Below are 22,825 nucleotides of genomic sequence, written 5' to 3' on the forward strand. Positions count from 1 at the left end.
CTCTGCACCTGAAAACCGCCAGACTGCTTCAGGCTTCGCCTACAGTCTAGAGCGGCTCAAGAAAATGCTAAGCAAGCTGAGTAAGCTTCCCCTTCCCACACAGCCCACACCCAGGTGCCCATACTCGGCTATTCACTTAGGCTAATTGTCTCGGCCTGTACTTAGGGCCTAAGAGCTGGCTGTGGGGCAAGGGAACTATAGAGCAAAATGACCTTCCCCACTGACCTTTTCCAGGTCTATAGTGGAGACTCTGCCCTCTGTCATGCTTCCTCCCCAGGAAGATGATCGTCTTGTGGGGTCCAATTTGCCCCATCTCTAGCTTAGGTGCTTAGGACTAGTGGCCTCAGCCTGCCCTGATCCTGGAGAACTCCCTCCTGCCAGAAGGCATCAGGGCACCCGGTTCTCCTAGGCCCAGTGCTTACTCCCCGTGGAGCCAAGGGCTGACTGCGGGTTCTGTGGTGGAAATATGAAAGGTCCCCTTGCACAGAAGGAGCCTTCGGTGTGCTGGATGGGTCAAGGCCACTTCCAAGTCCCTTCGCACCATCTGTAGTCCGAGATATGACTTCGAGTTGAGGACTTTTCGGGTTTCACATGAGAGACCTCCAGAAATGTAACTGGGTGCTGCTGGTCATCTCGGGTGAGGTCACTGAGCTCCTCCCCGGGCAGGCACAAACAGCTGGAGACTGAGCTGTGAAAGCGACTTTACCTGTTTGTAATGACAGGCGTGTGAAGGGCTCCTGGGCTCTCCCCTTTCTGCTGTTGGTCCTCTTTAGAGACCCGCCCATGCCTTCTTGATGCCTCTCCGTAGCAATGTGTTCCTGAACAAGAAGCCAATGCCTCAGGAGGCCCATTTTCTTTTTCTTTTTTTTGGGGGGGAGTAGGGTTTAGAGCTTTGGAGCCTGTCCTGGCACTTGCTCTGTAGACCAGCCAGGCTGGCCTTGAACTCACAGAGATTTGCCTGTCTCTGCCTCCAAAGCAGGAGGCTCATTTTCACTTTCCTTTTCTACCTGTGTCCCCCGACTCTCATTCACACAGATCCTATGAGGGAGGAGGGAAGTTGTCCTTTGAATTCCAGACGTAGCTATGGCACCCCCCATGCCTGTATGTACACACACACACACACACACACACACTTTTAAAACAAGGAAAAAACTGTTTCACTATCAAACCCACAGCCTAATGGGAAAACCGGGGGAAATAATTGTTAGAAATTGCTGCATTTGTTGCGAATTGCAGTAGCCAAGCACGGTAAGCTTGGTGTGCCCAAAGAGCCCCTGTGTTGCTGTCCCACGGGGAGGCTGGGCCACACCCTGCCCTTTACCTAGAGCGTGACTTTCCCTTCTAGCTCTGCTGATTCTCCAGTCTTAGCAGTCCCTTGGCTTGCAGACACACTGATGCAGCCTCTGACCCCGCGGTCACGTATCCATCTTCCTGCATAAGTGTTTGTCTCCAGACTTCCTGTTTTGATGAAGACACCAATCATATCCAACCACGCTACAATGATTGCTTTAATTCTACACCGGCCCCATTTCCAAAGACAGCAACAGCTGCTGTTCGGAGGTAGGACTGCAGCATGTTTTTTTGGGAAAACACTTGAACTTGATTAGTGGTTAGGGAAGAAATTTCATGAAGGAGCTAGGGGAAGATGGTGAGCATGGAGCGGGGGAATGATCTGGGGACTGGAGAGAAGGGCCTGGGTTCAGTTCCCAGCACCCACGTGGTGGTTCACGACTACGTGTAACTCCAGGCCCAGGAGGTAAGACCCCCTCTTCTGACCTCTGCAGGCACCAGACACACACGGTACACATGCATACATACATGCAGGCAAAACACTCTCACACATAAAACAAATACATCTAAAAATCTGCAGGGCTAAGACAACCTCTGTTCTGGTTCTCCATCCCTATCTCTGGATTCCGCATCTCTGCATCCGACATACTGCCGAGAGTGCTGTAGGTAGTTAGGCCTACTGAGGCTGCACCTGCACGGGCACATGGACTTTTCCTTCCTATTTCCCCCTAAACAATACAGTATAGCAATGACCCAGTTTGTGTTCCTGTTGCTGTGATAAATGCTCTGACCGACAGCAACTTGGAAGGTGAAGGGGGTTGCGGTCACCTCATTGGTTACAGTCACAAGTGAGGGAAGACAGGGCAGGACCATGGAGGAACACGGCTTACTGGCTTGCTCTCCATGGCTTGCTCTCCATGGCTTACTGGCTTGCTCTCCATGGCTTGCTCAGCTGTCTTTCTTATACAGCCCAGGCACCCCTGCTAAGGGATGGTACCGCCTGCAGAGGGCTGGACCCTCTTATAGCAATTGGCAATCAAGAAAATGCTTTGCAGCCTTTGCCACAGGCCAGTCTGATGGAGGCACTAAATGCCAAGGAGAGCATCCCAGGCTGGGGGCAGTGACGTCAGGCAGGAAGGGCTAAAGTGCTGGAGATGGGAAATGTGGGATGAGACAGGAAAGAGTTCTTGCTGTTGTTTTTGCAGTGTTGCAGATGGAACTCCTGGCCTCACACATGCTAGACAAATGCTCTAAACTAAGTTCCACCCCCAGCAGGAAACACTGGTTATTCTTGCTCTTCATTCATTCATTCATTTTGGTTTTTTGAGACAGGGTTCCTTTGTTCTCTGGCTGTCCTGAACTTTGCTTTGTAGACCAGGCTGGCCTTGAACTCAGAGACCAGTCTGCCTCTGCCTCCCAAGTGCTGGGATTAAAGGTGTGCGCTAGCACCCCAGTTACTCTTGATATTTCAAGCTATTGGTTTGGCTCATTGTGTCAGCTCACGTCTAAGAATATGTGAGGTGCCAGGTTCAATCCCCAGCACATGCACATGCGTGTACACAGAGTCAGTGTTACAGTGTGATTTAGGAAGTGTGACGTGTAGAAATAAGATGTAACAGTGTCGGGAGAAGGCTGGTAGGAAGCCAATGGAAGGATGCACATATGCATATTGAGCCATATTAATCCAAGGTAGACTGTGATAATCCAAAGATACATATTTCCTAAAGGAATCACCTAAAGGTCACTTGAGGGGGGCTGGAGAGATGGAGCAGCAGTTAAGGGCACTGGGTGCTCTTCCAGAATCTGATCTAGGTTAGATTCCCAGCACCCATATGGTGGTTTACAACCATCTGTATCTCTAGTTCCAGGGACTCCGACTCTTCTGGCCGCCAGGGCACCAGGCACACATGCATGCTGGCAAAATGCCCATATACATTAAAAGAATAATAATAAGCAGGGCAGTGGTGCCACACACCTTTAATCCCAGCACTCGCACTCGGGAGGCAGAGGCAGGCGGATCTCTGAGAGTTCGAGGCCAGCCTGGTCTAGAGTGTGAGTTCCAGAACAGGCTCCAAAGCTACAGAGAAACCCTGTCTCGGATAAAAAAAAAAAAGTCCACTTGAAAGAGGTAAGAAGCCACATCAAGTGTCACTGTGCTGTGCCACCCTGATAGCCTGGGGTGACATTCCCAGTGGACTCTAGCTGGGTGCGACTGTCCCACCAGCATGGCTGCTTGCTTTTCTCAGTACTATTTTCCTCTGGTAGAAGAGCTGACCCAAGGGATGCTGGTGTTTTTAGAGGATGCATGGAAGGAGGGAGGCCTGGACCCTTCCTGGAGGACCAGGCATCTGAGCACAGCTGGTAGAGCAGGGAAGCAAGGGCAGGATCTGCCGAGGTGGCAGCAGCAGGGGCACCGTCAGCTCTTGGACCCACCACAGGCTTCAGCAGGGCATTGCTTAGGCTAAGGAAGGCTATTCCACAGTAAGGGACGGCTGGGAGGGAGTTCAGCCGCTCAGGTTCCCACACCCTGATCGCCAGCTCCCCCATCCACAGAGAGGACAGTGCGGGGCTCTGGGGTGGAGCAGCAGGACCATCCCCTCAACTATCTGTAGGATGAGATGGAAGGCAGCCTTCCTTGGGAATCCCTGTCTTCTATCTCACCCAAGGCACAAGTCCATCCTGGACTCTAGAACCTGACAAACTGCAACAAGGTAAGCCCTCCCCACTTCCTGTGACTGACAGGGCCATGGATGCCCCTGGGTAGCACAGGACACAGGGGATTGAGGGACAGAGGCTCTTTCTGCTGACGATCACAATACTGAGAGTTCTGTCGGTTCATGGCCTGCAAAGTACTTGCTGGAGCATTTTATTATGGGGGCCTCCCAGCACCTTGCCCTTGAAGTGTTTTACCTACCTAGTGCTGGCTGGTGGCCCTGACCCACACCCATGGGAGGCCTCAGGCCAGGCTGACCTCCACCACCGTTCGGCCATGCTGTTCCCCACAGCTCCCAGGATGAAGTGGCCGCTTAGTTCCTGTTCAGTGCCAGCCTTACTTCCCTCTGCTGGAACTTCTCTGGGAGAGCCGTTCCGTGTCCATTCTGCTCAGACCACCTGAGCACCAGATGTGCCTGCACTGTGTGTGTGCTGTAGACAAATGAAATTAGAAAGGGATTGGCTATATGGTGCTCGTCTGTAACCCCAGTGTTCGGGAGGGAGTATCAGCAGGTCATCATCTCTGGTTACAAAGCGAGTTTGAAGCTAAGTTGTTGGACATGAGACCCTGTGTTAATAGCCTCCTCACTCTCTTCCGGAAGGAATTCATCCTTAAGCTTTACAACGTTGATTGCTGATGGGAGTTTTAGGGGCCATCCACCTGTCCCATGTCCGGGAAGCCCTTCAAGGTGTCTATTTCCATAACTAAAATGGTTTTCTTTCAGAGTACAAACTCTTACACAGCACGGCAATTCTTAGCTAACAGTTGATTTCTCTGGCAGACTTTTAAGAGCGCCTCTTTGGAAGGGGCCTGTGTTTCCCTAGACCATTTCATAGCCTCCCTCTCTGTTCTAGCGGACTCTCAGAATGCCCCACCCTTCCTGACTCATAGGTGTGGCCACCCCTGGTGGTACTGCTCCAGGAGCCTTCACCACAAGCATAGCAGTCTTGTTCTAGAAGGGCCTCCCAGGGGCGGGCTGTCTGGTTGCAACTGCTCTAATGAGAGATGGCTGCTTGCTTTCTGGGCACTACATAGGCATTAGCTCTGACCCCTCCGCAAGGCTGTCTCAGGGTCCTCGAGTTGTCCACACTTAGCAGTGACGGGAGAGGAGTCCGGTTCCGTCACTCCAGAACCCAGGGACAGACGGTGTGCTTCGTGCCCTGGTTTGGGAAGCTGTTACCTACCGACGTACTCACGATGACATTCGCTTCTCTGCATATGACAGGAGAAACCGGAGAGATTCTCATTCCACTCAAATGGTGGAAGCTGAGGACCCACGAGGGGCAGATGCGGGACTGACCGTGTCCTGCGCCCGCGCCCCTCAGCAGGCGCGTGCGCATCGCCGTCCCACTCCTCTCGCCCCCGCCCTCATCGTTCGGGTTTTCAAATTTGAAACCTGCGGCTTTTCCCGCCCGAGCCGGGGCCCCGCGGCGGGAGAGGGCGGGGCCGCGCGCCAGCCAACCCCGGCTCGGAGGCTCGCGGCCCACCCCGAGGATGCGGCCGCGACCGCGCGCACGTGCAACCCGGACCCGCGCGACTGCGGGTGGCAGGAGTGTGGGCAGTTCGCAGCACCCGGTATCCAGGCTGTCCGACCCGGCCGAGCGCTTGTCACCAGGCGTTGGAGCCGTGGACCGGGACAGACTGGGCGGGAAGAGGCGGGACGGGCGGGGCAGGGCGGGGCGGCCGCAGTTCCCAGGGGCGGGGCCGGGGCGGGGCGGCCGGGGGCGGGGCGGACCCTGTGTTTGTGGCACCGTGTCAGTTACATTGAAACAAAAGTGGTTCCGCGGCTGCCAGGGCCAGCATCCCCTGCCCTCCCGCTCGCCGGCGGCTGTCGCCGACATGGAACCCGTGGCCAGCAACATCCAGGTCCTGCTGCAGGCTGCGGAGTTCCTGGAGAGGCGCGAGAGAGGTGAGGACAGACCCCGCGCGCGGGCTGGAGTTGGCTCCCAACTTGGACAGAGTACGGCTCGAGGGCAGCTGGCGTGCTACCGCCCGCACATCCACAGGAGTGCGCTGGCGTCAGGGCAGGGAGTGACTGGAGATAGGGTCCTGGCGCCAAAAACCTTTCCTTGATCACGCCGTGCCAGGGGCTCCGGCTGACGGGCTGGGTCCTCTCTCTGGCAGAGGCGGAGCATGGCTATGCGTCCCTGTGTCCACACTACAGCCCCGGGACTGTCTACAAGAGGAGGAAGCGACCCGTGCAAGCTCCTGGTGCGCTGAACAGTGGACGGTGAGCAGGGATGGGGCAGTGTGGGGAGGGGCGCTAGTTCTCAGCTGTCCCATCTAACCCTCTTCTCACTTCCTTGTTTGCCTTTCTGGGCCAGGTACCCTACTCTATCTTCCTCTGTGTGTGTGTGTCGCGCTCGCGCCCACTCACGGACTCCTAAAGCACCTTTGATGTGGCCAGGAACTGTAACAAGACAGTTCTGAGTCCCCTTCCACTCACACTCCTGAACTCTCTCCCCTACAGGCTTCAGCTTTTCTGACCTTTTGCATATGCCGTTCCTTTTAAATGTTTTCCCATCTACTGGCTTCTCTGGCAGACTTGTTTTTGGACCCAATGTCACATCTGTCCAGTCACCCCCTCTTACCTGGCTGTCAGGGGAGACCCCACAACTATCCCGGGCAGGTGTCCTGTATCTTCCGGGGTATATGCCTCTGATTCCTCTGTCACAGCCTGGGATTTTGGTGCCCTAGATGAGCCTGGGTTGTCACAAAAAGGCTCACTTGGCACAGATATCTGTAGTGAATTTTGAGCTGCCCAATAACCTGGGGTTGAGGATTTGAACAGTACCCACTGCCCCTCACTTCCTCTCCTCTTGGCATTGGCAGGTCTGTGCACAATGAGCTGGAGAAACGCAGGTGAGTTCCAACCTGGCCTTGAGAACCAGGTCCCAAGGACCGTTTCTCTCAGACCTTTCCCCCCTTGCCATCCCTCTGGCCGGTGAGGTGGGGCTGGCAATGCCCTCCAGAACTCTTTCCCTGCAGGAGAGCCCAGCTGAAGCGGTGCCTGGAGCAGCTGAGGCAGCAGATGCCCCTGGGGGTTGACTGTACCCGATATACTACATTGAGCCTGCTGCGCCGGGCCAGGATGCATATCCAGGTAAGGTGTCTCCTGTGTGCTCGTTAGACGGAATGGGACGGTGTGGTGTGGAGGGCCTGGCTGGAGCTTTGGGACCTGCCCCCATCCTGTGTGACGTGAGACAACCGTTTCCGAATCTCTCAAATGGGAAGGAAAGCAGACAGCTGGGCTGTTCTGAGGCCCTGTAAAGGTCCTTTTTGTTATGGTATCACTTAGGTCCTGGCTGTTTAGTTCTGCATAGTATATGCCTGTTGAAAATACTGTCGTGAGCCATGTGATCCAGTGGGCTGTAGAGGGCTGGTCCCTGCCTTCCCTCAGCAAAGGACAGGTGAACCGCTAGCTGGTCCAACCTGGCCTTGCCACTACTTAGGTGGGATTGCAGGCCCCCTGGTGGACAAGAGTGGGTATGCAGATGCCAAGGCCCAGGCTGTGCCAGCCATGTGGGCATTTTAGAAGCTCCCTTGGAAACAAAAGAGGGTTTTCCCTGCCTTCCAGGCCCCTTTGATGAGAAAAAACAGATACTGCCAGACTGGAGGCACAGCAGCCGAGGCAGATTCAAGACCACAAGACTAATGCCTGTCCTGCCTTATCAGCAGTTCATTAAGCACCACTGTCAGGCTCTTGCCAAGGGCCATGGCAATCAGTGCCATCAGCAAACAAATCTTGGCTGTGGGACAGATTGTTGTCACATAGGTGCATACTGTCACTTCCATTATTCTGGTTGTCACATAGGCTGTGAGTTCTCCCATGAAGTTCCTTTGCCGTCATCTTCAGGTAGATGAAACGTGCTATTCAGGTGTTGAGTGGCACATGGCAAGCCCCGGGCAGCATCTTCTGGGCTTCCTTCCCCTCTGACTTGGTGTCTCTCGGGCTGTTTTCTACTCTGTATGTAGACCTACAGAGGTTCATCTCCAGCTGGAAACCGTGGCAGGACAGTCTCAGTACCTACTTCCTATGAAACTCAAGTCTCTGTCTAACGCAGGCCTTGCTTTTTTGGGCTCCACAGCCTCATGACGACTTTCTTAGGCTTTTCTCACTGCCTACCACAGACAGACAAAGCTGGATCCTGCAAGCTTCCCGGGTTCCTCTGCCTTGGTTGTAATCCAATGCCACATCTTAGTCTACGTGAGGACACACATCCTTCTGTACCTTGTCTCGAGTGTTTTGGTTTATTCTCGTTTTAAAAAGCAGAAAATCTCCCACATGGTCTAGCGGTAAAAAAAAAAAAAAAAAGAAAAAAAAAGCAGAAAATCATTTGTATGGGAGGAGCGAACCCAGGGCCTTTCACGTGCTAGGCAAGCACCTTACCACCGAGCCGCTTGCCCAGTGAACTAGTAGCCTCTAGTCCAATAATTTAAAAGTAGTTGGCAGTGCTTCAAAGTACACTTGACATAAAAAATTTGGAGATTGGAAGAGCTGGCTGGGTCTGTGACTATGGGCAGCAATGGGCTGCAACTTAGGCATGGCCATATCCTTTAGCCAGAGTTTTGCCTGTCAGGGTACCAGTCTCCAAGTTTGTACTGACATTGTATTTTACCCTATTATGTGACAAGACCCTAAAGGCATTTGAGATTGGTGTACCTTGTCAAGCACAGCCATCTAGACAGATCTTTGTACTTAGATGGGCAGGAGATGGCCCTGAAGGACATGAAACTAGCTTAGGTTGGTTATGTGGCTGCCTGTCTGGCATAGAAAAAGGTACCGGTGGCCACAGAAAGGCCAGTCCCTGGGCAGCTTGACCCGAGTCCCTGCTCCTGGGATTCTGCAGAAGCTGGAGGAGCAGGAGCAGCAGGCCCAGCGGCTCAAGGAGAAGCTTCGCAGTAAACAGCAGAGCCTACAGCAGCAGTTGGAGCAGCTCCAGGGGCTGCCCCGGGGTGGAGAGAGGGACAGGCCGCGAGCAGACAGCCTGGACTCTTCGGTTCTGTCCTCTGAGCGCTCAGACTCAGACCAAGGTGAGTGCTGTGGCATGTGGGCGGGGTTCCTGGTGGGTTTCTCTGGGCAGCACTGAGCTGTGGCATGTGGGCGGGGTTCCTGATGGGTTTCTCTCTGCAGAGGACGTGGAGGTAGATGTGGAGAGCCTGGTGTTCGGAACTGAGACTGAGCTGCTTCAGAGCTTCAGCAATGGCCAGGGGCTCAGCTACTCACACAGCACCGGTACCTGGCTATGACGCCAGCTGCCTCTCTCTCTGGACTGAGCCTGCCAGGCAGGGGAGCCCCACACAAGTTCCAATGTCTGCTTAGAGCCACTTGTTGGGAGACCACAAAGACCCTTGTGTGGGGACAGGACTCTGCACTCTGCTGCACAGCTTGAGCCTGGGACACCTTCCCCATCCCCCAGGGCATTTTATGTAGCCCTTGGCTCTGCTTTGCTGCCCCCCCCCCAGGGACAGGAAGCCTGTAGACTACTTGTTCCTGGGCAAAGCCCCAGGCCTCTGCCCCACATATACTGCACAGTATTCTCATTAAAATCCTCTTTCGTAAGTTCCTGTCCATGGTTCTGCCTGATGAGGTGGAGGAAGTCCCAGCCACAACTGGAAAAGAGGAAATCAGATCGGTCGCTGCCAAACATGGTCATGTGCTGGACAGCACACACCTAAGACAGGTGGAGGCTGCTGGGGGTGCCAGGCAGTGAGGCGACCTGCCTGAGGTCAGGTTCCAAACCAACGCTGTCTGACTCCAGAACTGGGGCCAATCAATTCACGTGTTTATTGAGTGCCTGTTATGTGCTAAATATTGTTCAGGGTACTTGGGACACATCAGAGAATAAAACAAGGAGCCCTGCCCTCGTGGAGCGCACAGTCTATCATGTGTCGCCGCTTCACCTGCGTACTGCTTCTGACCCTGGGCAAGTCACTGCACCTTTCTGCCCAATGGGGTAAAAGGAGGCTGGGCTCAGTAGACGCTGAGCCGGGTGTACTGCAGATGCGGACCAGGACACCACCCGAACCCAGACAGCAGAGAGGGCTGGAGGCGCATCTTTAATAATCAAGTACAGTGAGGACAAGGGAGAGGAAGGGAGCAGCTACACGAGCTGCTGCTGCTGCTTGGTGGCGGCCTTGTTGGCCAGGTCCTTGGCCTTCTCTGTAGCTGCCAGTGCCGTCTCCTTTGCTTTTTCTTTGGCCTCTTTGGCTGTCTCAACGAGTGTTCTGGAAGGAGCCTCCCCTGTGGCAAACAACAGGAGGCTGGCTTCAGAAGATGCCTGGAAGACCCACTTGATCCCCATCCAACCAAGGCTTCTTAGGAATGGAGTCAATGTCCTGATTCTTGACCCTCCCACCCTTGCAGGCACACAAGAACCTCAGGCTCAGAACAGGGTAATGATTGGCCCAAGGCATTGGTCAAGCTGAGGGAGGATCATCCCAGCCACTGCTAATAAGGGTCCCTTAGTCCCCAAGCAGTGTCCAGGGCTCTCACCTTGTAGCTTGGCCAAGATGTATTCAAAGCCCTTCATCGTCTTGGTCACATTGCTTTTGAACCGGGCAAGGCCAAATTCCTGGCAGAAGAAGAAGGAGCATGGGAGAGCTGCTCAGTGACCCAGCGCCCGGTGGGGCCCAGCTCCCAAACCTCTTACCTGGACAGCTCGAGAGACACCAAATAAGCTGGAGGAGACCCAGGCTTCCCGACGGATTTCGGTCCAGCCGCTGTTGTCAGAGTTCACACAGTAAACACATCGTTCCTCCACCACCTGCACAGGGAATCCAGGAGAGCACCTTGTAGGCGTGTCCATTGCTTTGCTCACTTGCACAGACTCAGACCCTGTCTCTACTGTGCCTCTCAAGCCAGCATCACACTCCTGCACTCGACACTGGGTGAGTACTTGCCCTATGTTCTAATAGTCGGCTGAAGAAATGGCTTAGTGGTTAAGAACACTGGCTGTTCTTCCAGAGGACCTGAGTTCAATTCCCAGCACCCACATGACAGTTCACAACTGTCTGTAACTCCAGTTCCAGGAGATCTGCCATCATCATACAGACATGCATGCAGGCAAAACACCAATAATTTTAGATAAATAATTTTAGCCGGGCGGTGGTGGCGCATGCCTTTAATCCCAGCACTCGGGAGGCAGAGGCAGGCAGACCTCTGTGAGTTCGAGCCCAGCCTGGTCTACAAGAGCTAGTTCCAGGACAGGCACCGAAGCTACAGAGAAACCTTGTCGTGAAAAAAAGAAAAAAAAGTTTTGGGGATCAGCTGGCATTCCAGCCTGATCCTGGGCTTTGCTTGGGGCCTATAGATTCGGCCATGCACAGTGTCTCCAATCTACATTCTGAACTCTCCCCTTTGAGTGTTCTCTCTCTCTCTCTCTCTCTCTCTCTCTCTCTCTCTCTCTCTCTCTCTCTCACACACACACACACACACACACACACACACACAGAGTCATTTGATAATAATCACAGCTTTCATTATCAAAGTGAGTGGCAACTTCCTGAAGAACACAAAGATAGTAGTCACAAACACACCACTGTGCTGGTTATCCGTCAGGTAGCCACCTCCCATTCTGCCCAGCACCACTCCTGAAAGTCCACCCTGTATGTATGTACGTCATACACTAACCTAGAGTTCTGTGCACAGCACTTGAAACAAGTTCTGAAAAGAGGTGTCTTCCCCACCATCTGAGAGCCAAGAGAGAGGCCTAGAGAGGCTGTAGACTTTGTTCATTAGTATTCCACAGCTGCTTCAGGCCACAGGGGTTCCCACAACTGCCTGAGACCTGGAGGGCAACTATTTTAAGGGACCAAAGGAGGTCTCACCATCAGCCGGGCATGGTTGATGTTCCAGGTGAAGGTGGTCATGGTCTGGTTCTGTGGGTCCACAATAGAGTCCTCCAGGATGTACACCGAGTGAGCAACGTTGGCAGGAAAAAGTCGCTCTGCCCAACGTGGCATCCTGTTGGTCTTGGTCAGGAGTCTCCGAGACAGAAGCTTCTGGTCAGGGGTCACCTCCCGGTGTACTATGTCTTCCGTTAAGACATGTTTGCTGCGGGTGTTAAAGTAAAGATTATTCTCAGAAGTCTGCTCCTGATAAACTGTCTACGGGTTCCCGCTTGGAGCCTCCAGGTCATGGCTTCCTGCAATCTTACTAAGTGATCTGTACCTGGGTTCAAAGTTAAGGGTATACTGAACCGATCCCCGGGCAAATTCCAATCCCCTCCTCCTTCCTGACCTGGTTTCAGACGTTTTTCCAATCTCCAAGATTTGTACCACTAGGGAGCGCCACGGGCAGGTGAGCAGGCCATCGCCAGGATTGCCAAACCCCAAGGTAACTCAACTCCTGTTTCCCCCGCCTCTTCCAGTCTCAACACCTTGAGACCACAAAATAAAAATCTAGAGCCTCATATAGTCCATAGCGTAGACAGTCTTCTTCGAGGACCTTGCAGGCTTGGTCTGGTCCTAATCTTAACAAGGACTTTGTGCTCTAACTGTGGCCACAGTACGACACCACGTCAGATTCGCTGTCCTGTCTTTCCCGGCTCCAATACTCAAGGACAGCCTTCACTCCAACCTTCAGATGGAGAAAGGACGGCCATTCGCTCCCACCGCCACGTACCTATAGGGATTCGGGTACCGCTGCCAGAAGGCAGCGAACACTTGGTCCCAGGAACTTCGGAGCACGCTCTGGCCCAGGAAATACTTCACCATCGTCCCGACCCGGACGGGCTCAGCACCCGTGCAGCATCAGGGTGAAGAGCCCGGGGGTGGGAGGCACGTGGCTCGGCGCACGCCCGCCAGGCTCGCAGCTCAGTCACCGCCGCGCCGCGCCCAAGTCCCTACGGCCGCCATGAGGGACTATCAGACGGCGCGACGCTTCCGGCGCCGGCCGCGTAGGTTCGGCCACTTCCGGCGCTCGCACACGTGATCGGATGTCCCGCCCCCTGGCGTCCAATTCCGAAGGTGCTGGCTGGAGTTAGCTTCAGGGACCCCGGTTTCAGTCGGTAACCCCGGCTCGGCGGAGCCTCAGTCGCAGTAGCGTTCGCGCGGGTGAGCGGAGCAGGGCTCGACGGCGCGGCGGAGGGCGCTATCCGCGTCCCCGCGCCGCGGCTCTGCTAGGGACGGAGCGCCCCGGCCGAAGCTCCGGGGGCCTGCGACGTGCGAGGCCCTTGGGGTTAGGGTCTGAGGCTTGGGCTCTGCCTGGGCCACGCGGACCCTGACGTGAGTGAGGCGGCCCTGGGAGCATGAGCGGGCAGCGCGTGGACGTCAAGGTGGTTATGCTGGGCAAGGAATACGTGGGCAAGACAAGCCTGGTGGAGCGATACGTGCACGACCGCTTCTTGGTGGGCCCCTATCAGAACGTAAGTGCACCCCACCGGGCCAGGCCCGGGAAGAAGGGGGCTGGCCTGCATTCGACTCTTATCTCTTACCTGGTTGCAGACCATTGGGGCTGCCTTCGTGGCCAAGGTGATGTGCGTTGGAGATCGGACGGTGACTCTGGGTATTTGGGTAAGTCCCTTGGGGATATAGATTTGAGCAAAACCATTTCCAAGGTTTAATGTCTTGTCTCTTAAGCTAGCCAAGTGGGGCCTTATAGAGGTCGTTTTTCCTTCCCCACACCCATTCAGTTATCTTTAAAAAAAAATGGGGGTTTGGAAGACGCAGGCCTTGTTCTTAAGACTTATGAAGGAGCTTACCTTCACCCCCCAGGACACAGCAGGATCAGAGCGCTACGAAGCCATGAGCAGAATCTATTATCGGGGCGCCAAAGCTGCCATTGTGTGTTATGGTAAGGGATTGAATTCTGGCCTATTTTAAGGGTTGGGTTACAGGCCAACAACAGAGGGAAACCACTGATCCTTGATTGTGTCTCCTGTCTGACCCCTACACCAAGACCTCACTGACAGCAGCAGTTTTGAGAGAGCCAAATTCTGGGTGAAGGAGCTGCGCAGTTTAGAAGAGGTAGGTGACCAGATCCCACAGATAGGCGACAGGGACCATTTTGGTCTGTGGAGATAATCTCAGTCTTGTCTTCTGCTACAGGGCTGTCAAATTTACCTGTGTGGCACTAAGAGTGACCTGCTGGAGGAAGACAGGCGGCGCCGTCGTGTTGACTTCCATGATGTCCAAGATTATGCAGATAGTAAATGTTCTAAAACCTTTGAGGGTGGGGGGGGCAGAGAGTGGGTGATACCTGCTTGAGTGGATTACAAGGACGGCCAACTGACACCCTTGGCTGCTTTCTGGCCTTCTTGAACCTATGGGATCCAGGACACTGAACTGTTAACTACATTTAGGTCCTGATTCCCAGGGATAAAGAGTCACTTCTCTTTGCAGATATCAAAGCCCAGCTCTTTGAAACATCCAGCAAGACAGGCCAGAGTGTGGGTGAGTGCTGTCTTGGGGCCTGCCAGCAGAAGGAAAAAAGGTTCAGAGGGCTGGGTCACTGGGAGTTCTCAGGGCTGCTGGCACCAGGGCCTCAATGATCCTTTGCTTGCCAGACGAGCTCTTCCAGAAAGTGGCAGAGGATTACGTCAGTGTGGCGGCTTTCCAGGTGATGACAGGTGTGTACTCCCCACCTATTAAGATGTCCTCTAGGCTCGTGGACTCTAGTCCTGCTGGTGACTTACCTGATCACCACAATAGTGCTGAGCAGCCACCTCTCTCTTTGACAGAGGACAAAGGTGTGGACCTGAGCCAGAAGGCAAACCCTTACTTCTACAGCTGCTGTCATCACTGAGCCACCACTCATCTGGCCTGGGAGAATTAAATGAATTCCCCCAGAGGGCTTGGACCCAATTCTTGTCTGGGCTGGTGTGGTCAAGTGTCTGAGCTACTCCAGGTCCCCTTGGCAGCAGAGGTGGCACCTGCCTGTGCTGGCCCATGGAACGGAGGCAGTATTGGGCAGATTGTGGGCATGAAGAAGGATAAGGGCTGATTTGACTCCCTGGCTTGTGTCCTGGACAGAACTTCTGTCCACAGATTATTTAACTAGCTTCTGAACTGTAAATAAAATTGATGCACTGTGACTCACAGCCCCTTCCCTGTTTTGTGCACTGGGTGTCAGAACACCTAGTTGTTCTTGGGGCCATCAGACTGGCCTCACTTCCTGTCAGCATTTGGAAACCAAATAGTGAGTCACCGAAATCATGGAGAAGCAATGGGCTCTTATGTCCCCACGCACAGTTCCGTGTGTGTGTGTGTGTGTGTGTGTGTGTGTGCGCGCGCGCGCGCTCGCATGTGCATGTAGAGCAAACCCTCAAGGCTTCTAACATACCAGTCAGGAACTTTACCACTGACTAAGCAGTTTCTTTTCTCTCGTGAGGATGAAATAGGCTTAGGGACTGGGATGGAGGAATACAAACTCTTAGAGCAAGGAAAGCACGTAAGTTGTACCCACAGATGAAAGGCTCAAAGTTAGTTTGGCCAGCTCAACTTCTTGTGTCATGTCTAGAACTGTGGCTCAGGGCTGTGACTCAGTCCTAAGCTTCCCAGGATTGCCCTGTAATATATTTAACAAGAGGCAATCCATAGTTCTGCAAGTCCAAAAGACTTTATGGATGCAATTTAGCTTTTAATTTAAAAAGAGGACTTGAAACTGGGTGGTGGTGGTGCTCACCTTTAATCCCAGCGCTAGGGAGGCAGTCAGGTGGATCTGAGTTTGAGGCCAGCCTGGTCTATAAATTGAGTTCCAGGACAGCAATAACACAGAGAAACCCTGTTTTGAAAAATAAAACGAAAATACCCACATACACCATTAAAAAAAAAACCCTAAAAACAAAACACAAAAAACCAAAAGGATTTGAAGACAGTGATGGCTTGTCTTTAATCTCAGCACTCAGAAGGCAGAGGCAGATGTGCCTCTGAGTTCCAGGCCACCACAGCTACACAGTAAAATTCCCACCCCCATAAGAAAACAAAACAATAAAAGAACACACAAACCCTAAGTAAATAAATAAAGTGAGAAAAAGAAAATTGAGACAACTGCTAATTTTTTCAGGATCAGAAATACCCTGAAAACCTAGATGGTAATGTAAAAAGGGCTAACGCTTCCTGTTTAAACAAGGAAGTGTATTGCAGCCCTTTCTAGTTAGTGTGAGGGTGTGATGCCAGTTCAGGGCCCCTTTGCCTTTGAAGATTTCAGAAATACCAACTGGTCCTATTCCTGCCCAGAAGGCATTTTGGGACCATTTTTCTGACATCTAAGCACTAACTGGGCAGCCAGGCAGGAGACAGACTAGTTTGAGGTGAGTCTGGACTGCACAGCATAGTGAGGATGTCTCTAAACAACCCAGTGCCCTGGTTTCGTTTCTCTTTACTTCCTCAAAATGCCCGTGAGAGTGGTGGCTTTACTTCCAGCACTTGGAGGTATAGTTCAAGGCCAGCCTGGTCTGCAGATTGAGTTCCAGGACAGCCAAGGGCTACACAGGAATATTTTGCAACTCCCAATGGAAAGGAAGGAATCTGGGAGGTCAATTTTCTTGAAGTTCTTGAAGGCCTTAAGCTCAGGTTGGCTCTAGCTCTTACCACAACCCAGTCAGTCCTTTGTCTTATGCTACATCTCCCCAGAGACAATAAAAACACAGGGCAAGGGCCATAAGAGTAAAGTTAAACTTTACTTTACAGTAATTTTTTCTATATACAAAGAATTACAGTACATGTTTATGGGGACTCCTAGCACAGGGTTCCCCTCTTTTTCACTAGGAGGTTCACTTCCAGCTGACAATCTGTTGGGGGGGTGGTGAGAGAACACAGTGATGGACCTTGGCTGAACCCTTTTCCCCATTTAAAAAATAGAGCTTTCTAGTCAGCTTTCTTCGCCAAGACCTAAAAAGCGGCTTTTCCATGAGCTCCTAGGTGCTGTACTCACCCAACTTTCACACTCACCTACATAACATAAGGCGGCACCACCATAGCCTGGAGACCACCTACTCTGTCCACCCTGGAATGAGAACACCAGGACTCTCCTTGGTTTCTACTCTGCTCCCTGTGTTTACCTGTCAATCTGTGCTAAGCTCCCAAGAGCTACCCTTGGAGCCCCTCATAGTCTGATGTTCTTAAGTCACAGGAAGGCTACTCTAGGGTAAAGACCACAAAAGAGTTTTTGTTTTGCTTATGTTGGTAAGAAAACATCTCTTGTGAGGTTGTAGTTGTCTAAATAAAACTCTCCCAACGTTCTTAAGAGACATTGTCCTTATTCATAAGCAATTGAGATGCTGCCACGAGAGGGGAAGAGGTAGAGAAGCAGAAGGTAGTGGATACCCCACACCCATAGTTCTCTTCTAAACTGTCCTAGACAGGATGGGACAAAGGTGACCCTAGCCCTGAGAAACTCAGTGGCCATCAACTGGATTTGGGATCATCTCTTCACCTCTGGATCGTACTAAAAACTCCAGGGTTGGGTTGGCAGGCATCAGTGACACTGCCTGCCGCCTATCTCTCATAGAGCTGAAAGGAACCTACATAAATTATCTTCCCAAAAGGGAACTAGGTTTCTCATGTCACCACTTCCTCAACCCTTGGCAGTGCTTATTTATACCATGAGATTAGCACCATCATTACATTGTTTTGTGTACAAAGCAATTATTTGTATTTCAATTTACACTATAGAACTGCACTGACCTAGGAAGCTCAGCTGAAAACAAACTGGTCATAACCAATCAAAGCTCCTGCAGAAGCTACCTAGGTCTAAACGACTTGGGATACTTTTAACATTAATCACTCAACAACAGGAAATTCCTGCTGCTCCTCCTGTCCTCTGATCTAGGAAGTGAGGACACTGGGCCTCTTTTCATTCAATGACAACATCCCCAAGAGGATAACAATGTCCTGACAAGTTTTAGAAAACTTAATTTTTTGGAGCCGGGGCAAGACCCATCTGATTGAATGCTCTCCTGATTGCCCTGCATGGACAACCTAGACATCCTTCCTGTCAGTTGTGGAACAGCACTGGAATACAATCTCAAAGTTCAGCTTCAGGGAACTGACAGTGCAGAGCCACGAAGGCTCACTACTACTGCACTTCAAGCCCAGACTGTACGTGTGGGGTAGAGGATATGAATACCAAAGATGCAGAATTCGTTAAAAAAAAATGACACAGTTATGCAAATAATTTCAAACTCAGTAATTTTAGGGAAGCAGACATCTAAAAATACTGGGGGGGGGGTTGTAAATAGTGGCTACCTTCTATTAAAATGGGTTGGCTCCAACAGGAAGAACAAATGAAGTTTTAAATGCAAATTTCAACAATTCCACCCCCTTTTCCCTCTAGTCACTACTAGGAGCATTTCTGCCTTTGGCTTGTCCCTGGAAAGAACTTCCTAGGTGCTGTCTCACAGGTAGATTTTCTGGCAATTCAAATTTCAAGCACTTAGCCAAATGCCAATGCCAAAATATAACCTGCCCAATGATCAGAAGTTTCTAGTAAGATTTTCTGTGTTGCCAATTCACACCCTCAAAGAAAGGGTTATTACAGGATTCAAACGCAGCCCAGAACTGCAAGGTCACCCTCTTCCCACCATCACACTCAAGTCCCTGCTCCCTAAGCACTTGTTACTGAAGGACAGTAACCAATACCCTATTTTAACACGACTCATGCTGTTAGCTGTGGGTCTCCGCTCAAATGTCTAGTTCCAACAACAACCTGAGAGTCTTTCAGTGGCCCTGAACAAAACGTGCCTGTCATTAGAAGGGTTGTTTCTCACCCATGCCCCTCACTCCCTCCACCCCACAAGTACACAGTTCAGATGTTTTCCCGGCAGGTCTGGAAGGAAGGCTCCAAAAAATGGCGGTGAATGAAAATATCGCAACAAACACAAGTGGCCAATTGTGACCCCATCCCTCCCTCCTGTTCTGTGAGACACTTCTAGACAGCTGTCAAAGCCAATTAACTACTGAAACCTATTTTAGAGAAGTTAAGTCAAGACTAAACTTCACTTAAAAATTTTACATAGCCTGCACCCCCCACCCCCCACTTCACAGTTTATTTCATGAAACAGAGCTACGGTAATCAAACACACAACATAGTGAACGGAGACTCTGACAGTGCAGTGCAGACATCTGTTTCTGATCACAACTACAGATGACAGGAGAGCAAAGGGCACAGGACTGGCACCAAGCAAACCTACGCACACAACCTAAGAAATCAGGAAAGGGGTCTACTAGCTGCAGTTATATACTTATATCTTCACACATGATAAATATGCAATATAGTGAACTTTAATTTCCTGGGTGAATTTCTTTAAAAATATTTTCTTCATGGTTTAAAAATTTTTTTTAAAAGAAAATAAGATGCTTTATGTTTTCTCTTCCTTTTGAACACAGAGCTTTTCTTACTCTGATGATGTGGAAAGAAAGGAGGAAAGGGGAGAACTAGGCAGGCGTAATTCAGAGAGGAGATTCTGAGGTCTCAGAGAGGTGCAGGGACTAGCCCCCAAACTCGGGTCAGCCCTGTCCTAGCCTCATCCCTCTGCCTGAGTTCAGGGGTTTCTACCCCAGAGACAGACTTGGGGAAATAAAAGCAGACACTACTCTCAATTTTTATGTAAAGTACAAATGCTTCAGTAACCACCACTGTTCTTTCCTTTTGAAAAGTGATGGAAGCTAACCTCAACAGGAACTTAGGAGGAACCTGGGGCAAACAGAATCCTGTTGAGGATATAAAAGCTGTAACTGGGACAGAAAGGCCAGATGTTTTGGCCAGGAGATGCCATTTGTTAGCTAAAGATACTATGTTGGCAAAGCAGACAGGTAAACGAACACATGGTCTGAGGACAAGGGGCAGGGTGAGTGTGAGAGAACTAGCCAAACAGCACTTTCTGTTGGCAGTTTGTGAGCTGGGGAAATGGAAGGGCAGGGTAGCACCAACAGATTCCCAGCCCTTGGGCCCCAGCTCAGGGCAGCAGTAACAGATAATCAGCAGTTACGAGGAGTCGTCTTAGATTGGACACTGCTCCAAACACCACGTCTCTCCAGTCTTGGGGAAGGGTTCTGGCTTGCCATTGAGCTAAGTGACCATGCATGTGCTCTCTGTAACAGAAAGCACAACAATTTACAAGGAGGTGGAAAGAGTTCCCTCCCTTCAGGTAGGAAGGCATGAGACCGGAAGAAAATTCCCATCAGAATCTGACACTCTTCTTGAAGGTGGTGTGTCTTGCTAGGAGTTTGCCAGAAATTCCCTATGTCCACTGCCCGAGACTGAAATCTGAAAGCACCTGAGTGTTTGAGGAAATGCGGATGGGGTAGGTTCTTAGAAAAGGATTATTGGTAGAAAAGAAAGGTAAGCTTGCCAATTTCCTTTGTCCACTTCTGGAACACTACATTCTCAGAAACCAGCTCCCTCTAACCTGATGCTCCTCCAAGAACAAATCTTCAGACTGCAATACACAGGTAAAAGTCCCAGTCAACAGCTTGCCTTGGCCTTGATGTAGCACCCTTCCATTTACAGAGAAGAGCTTTGCAGGCACGCACATGCATGCACAGTCCAACTAGGAAACATGTTCAATACAGACACATTCTGGGCCACACACGCATACATACACACAAAAATATTTGAGAACAAACCTGGAAACCCATGGCCTAGCAGTACTTTCTGTTGTTTCCTGGTCAGAGGTCCTTGAATCTGCTTGGGGACCCAAGCAGGCAAGTCAGGCTCATTGGGATCAGGCCTTATGTAATTCTGTCTTACACAATGACTAGCCTCCTGACCTAGCATACAGCAATACTCAGATAACTGCCAGTGATTTGAATGAGCATCAGATCCTCCTAAAGGTTTATCAGGTGTTCTCAAAGGGGCACTGCTGGGCCAGGGAAGTAGCTTTGTGAGCCTCTATACTTTCCAACTTGATCACTGGAATTGAATTCCATGCTTGATTGCAGAGTGGACTTTTTATTTTAAGTTGACCATATGTAAAAGTTAGGACAAAGAGACTCAAGTCTGTCTCCTTGACTGGGGCCCGACGATTTCCATACATGGTTCACACAACCACAAGTCCCCATGGGCTAATGCCACGAGAGTTCTGAGTGTTGGGATATAAGAAAAGAAGAACAGTGGAAGTGTTGGGAATATTTCTGTTTAAGAAGAGAAGGGAAAGAAGGATTATCCCCCCCCAACCCCAACAGCACCCTGGGGACAGCTTGCCTGGTTATGTGATATTTACTGCATTATTTCTGTTCTGACTCTGCACATTTGCGACTAGAAGGAGCCTGGTTAAGAGCTTGAATTGTATTTTGCTCTGGTTTGGGGTCTTGCCCTCTTCCAAGGGACCAACAAGTTTGTGCCAATGTCTGTGTGCCCCCAGTAGACCAGCAAGCTTGGGCTAGTGTTTGTCCAGCCACTATGGGCCAAAGCCCTGCCCCTGGTGAGGCTTTTCCCAGGCCCCAGGGACTCTGTTCTGTGGTTGTCAACTTCTTCTCTTCATTGGGGAGAGAAGCTGGGATCTTCCCAAGAGACCTGAAGGACTGCCCACTCTTGGCAGTAAGTCCTCTAGATAGCTGCTTTCCCTGTTTAATGAGGCTGGGTGCTGTGCTGGGAAGTCCTGGGGTCTGCTCAGCTCCTACAGGAGCTCTTCCTGAGGCTTGAGTTGCTGATTCATATAAAAAAGCCTTGGCAGAAGATGGAGAAAGAAGTCTGGCCTGGGTGAGTGACTTAACAGCTTGCCAAGGGTGTTCTGAAGGAGCTGCTGCTTTCCCAGCTGGCGGAAGGGACTCTGACACGCTGCTTTTCTCCACAGCTCGTGGCATGTGCCCCAGACCTTTACCAGATGGCCACGAGCTTGATTCCAGCACTGGCGTCTTTTCATCAGCCTGTGGTGTGACTTCATGTGGAGATCCAGCCCTCTCCTTTTGGCGAGGAGTTAGGTCTATGAGATCCATCACTAGCGCAGGTCTGTGCTTTGACTGAGTGTTCTGGTCCACAGGCCTCAGTGCTTTTTCTTTAGCTACCAGAGACTGGACCACAGCTGATAGTACTTTCTCAGGAGGAGGAAGTCTCTGGGTCAAAGAGGCATGGGATTTGTCTGGGGGCCTATCAGAAATCTGGGGTTTGGGACTGCTGGTACTCAACAGTCTGTCTGGTGGTGAAAGTCTCAGGCCAGTGGGGGCTGGGGATTTCTCCACTGACTGGGACTTTGGGCTGGCAGCACCTATGGATTTATCCAGCCTTGGGTCAATCATTCCCAGAGGTCTTTCCAGTGGCAGGGACCTGACTGAGGGTGAGGAGCTTGGCTTGGTCATTGAAGAGGCTTTGTCAGATGGCTGAGGTCTTGGTCCTTCTTTAGCAGGTGGTCTGTCCTGTGGCCTCTGGTTGGATACCAAGGATTTGGTCCCTGACCCAGCAAGGTCTCTAACCCTATCTAAAAGGTGGGAGCTAGACTCAGTTCTCTCAGGTCTTTCAGGTAGCAGTGGCCTCTGACAAGTCCCTGTCAGGGCTTTTTTGGAGACTGGCAGCCTCTGGGTGGCATCAGTAGGTGGCTGATCAGGCATCTTGGGTCCCTGAGTAGCCATTCCTGATGACTGTTCTGTCAGTTGAGTGCTGGGGCTTGGAGGCAGTTGCACTGGGGGCGGCACATACTCACGGATCTCCCCTGGTTCCAGAGGGTTGGGCCCACAGGGATCATGTTCAGTACAAGACAGACGCCCATCGAGCTTGGAAATGAAAAGCATCCCTTCTCGATGCTGCTTGCAAAAGGAGCTGGGACACATCTCACAAAAGGAGGCTGCTTCCTTCCCACATACGTCACACTGGTGCCAAGGACATTCCCACTTCCCTGAAAACAAGAGTGAACAGAAGCTTAGGGAAAATAGATGCATGTGAGA

At 51.5% G+C, this 22,825-nt stretch overlaps 4 protein-coding genes across 10 annotated transcripts in view; 2 read left to right on the plus strand and 2 right to left on the minus strand.

The window, feature by feature from the left end:
* Positions 1 to 5,753: 5,753 nt before the first annotated feature.
* Mxd3 (MAX dimerization protein 3) lies at positions 5,754 to 9,633 on the plus strand. The gene is made up of 6 exons (XM_075969541.1): positions 5,754 to 5,912; positions 6,128 to 6,233; positions 6,836 to 6,865; positions 6,992 to 7,106; positions 8,854 to 9,037; positions 9,138 to 9,633. Exons 1-6 carry the CDS (start codon positions 5,843 to 5,845, stop codon positions 9,251 to 9,253), a joined length of 621 nt encoding a protein of 206 aa, XP_075825656.1. The 5' UTR covers positions 5,754 to 5,842; the 3' UTR covers positions 9,254 to 9,633.
* A 135-nt stretch (positions 9,634 to 9,768) lies between these two features.
* Positions 9,769 to 12,880, minus strand: Prelid1 (PRELI domain containing 1). The gene is made up of 5 exons (XM_075969540.1): positions 12,630 to 12,880; positions 11,834 to 12,059; positions 10,657 to 10,770; positions 10,500 to 10,578; positions 9,769 to 10,247 (listed from the first exon to the last, which is right to left on the minus strand). The coding sequence occupies exons 1-5, from the start codon at positions 12,719 to 12,721 to the stop codon at positions 10,108 to 10,110; spliced, it is 651 nt and encodes a 216-aa protein (XP_075825655.1). The 5' UTR covers positions 12,722 to 12,880; the 3' UTR covers positions 9,769 to 10,107.
* An 87-nt stretch (positions 12,881 to 12,967) lies between these two features.
* Positions 12,968 to 15,039, plus strand: Rab24 (RAB24, member RAS oncogene family). Its single transcript, XM_075969542.1, has 8 exons — positions 12,968 to 13,371; positions 13,451 to 13,519; positions 13,721 to 13,799; positions 13,905 to 13,972; positions 14,054 to 14,153; positions 14,348 to 14,398; positions 14,512 to 14,574; positions 14,686 to 15,039. The coding sequence occupies exons 1-8, from the start codon at positions 13,255 to 13,257 to the stop codon at positions 14,748 to 14,750; spliced, it is 612 nt and encodes a 203-aa protein (XP_075825657.1). The 5' UTR covers positions 12,968 to 13,254; the 3' UTR covers positions 14,751 to 15,039.
* Positions 15,040 to 16,607: 1,568 nt separating this feature from the next.
* Nsd1 (nuclear receptor binding SET domain protein 1) overlaps positions 16,608 to 22,825 on the minus strand; it is a 102,269-nt gene continuing 96,051 nt past the window's right edge. For 6 of the 7 annotated variants that reach the window (XM_075969534.1, XM_075969538.1, XM_075969533.1 and 3 more), the window contains one exon: positions 16,608 to 22,776. In XM_075969534.1, coding sequence (XP_075825649.1) covers positions 21,173 to 22,776 — 1,604 coding nt within the window. In that variant the 3' untranslated portion in view covers positions 16,608 to 21,172. The remainder of the gene's footprint in view (positions 22,777 to 22,825) is intronic. The other variant, XM_075969539.1, reaches the window with a different exon arrangement.

This window comes from Microtus pennsylvanicus, chromosome 4 (genome assembly GCF_037038515.1).
Source record: "Microtus pennsylvanicus isolate mMicPen1 chromosome 4, mMicPen1.hap1, whole genome shotgun sequence".
Classification (NCBI taxonomy): domain Eukaryota; kingdom Metazoa; phylum Chordata; class Mammalia; order Rodentia; family Cricetidae; genus Microtus; species Microtus pennsylvanicus.

Bases quoted from the DNA above. Each gene is read 5' to 3' on its own strand.
- Mxd3 (XM_075969541.1), top strand. From the start codon at position 5,843: ATGGAACCCGTGGCCAGCAACATCCAGGTCCTGCTGCAGGCTGCGGAG. The intron at 5,913-6,127 runs GTGAGGACAGAC...TCTCTCTGGCAG, and splicing joins CCTGGAGAGGCGCGAGAGAG to AGGCGGAGCATGGCTATGCG. The intron at 7,107-8,853 runs GTAAGGTGTCTC...GGGATTCTGCAG, and splicing joins GGGCCAGGATGCATATCCAG to AAGCTGGAGGAGCAGGAGCA.
- Rab24 (XM_075969542.1), top strand. From the start codon at position 13,255: ATGAGCGGGCAGCGCGTGGACGTCAAGGTGGTTATGCTGGGCAAGGAA. The intron at 13,520-13,720 runs GTAAGTCCCTTG...TTCACCCCCCAG, and splicing joins CGGTGACTCTGGGTATTTGG to GACACAGCAGGATCAGAGCG. The intron at 13,973-14,053 runs GTAGGTGACCAG...CTTCTGCTACAG, and splicing joins AGCTGCGCAGTTTAGAAGAG to GGCTGTCAAATTTACCTGTG.
- Prelid1 (XM_075969540.1), bottom strand. From the start codon at position 12,721: ATGGTGAAGTATTTCCTGGGCCAGAGCGTGCTCCGAAGTTCCTGGGAC. The intron at 12,060-12,629 runs GTACGTGGCGGT...TAACACCCGCAG, and splicing joins CGGTACCCGAATCCCTATAG to CAAACATGTCTTAACGGAAG. The intron at 10,771-11,833 runs GTGAGACCTCCT...TTCCCTGTGCAG, and splicing joins TCAACCATGCCCGGCTGATG to GTGGTGGAGGAACGATGTGT.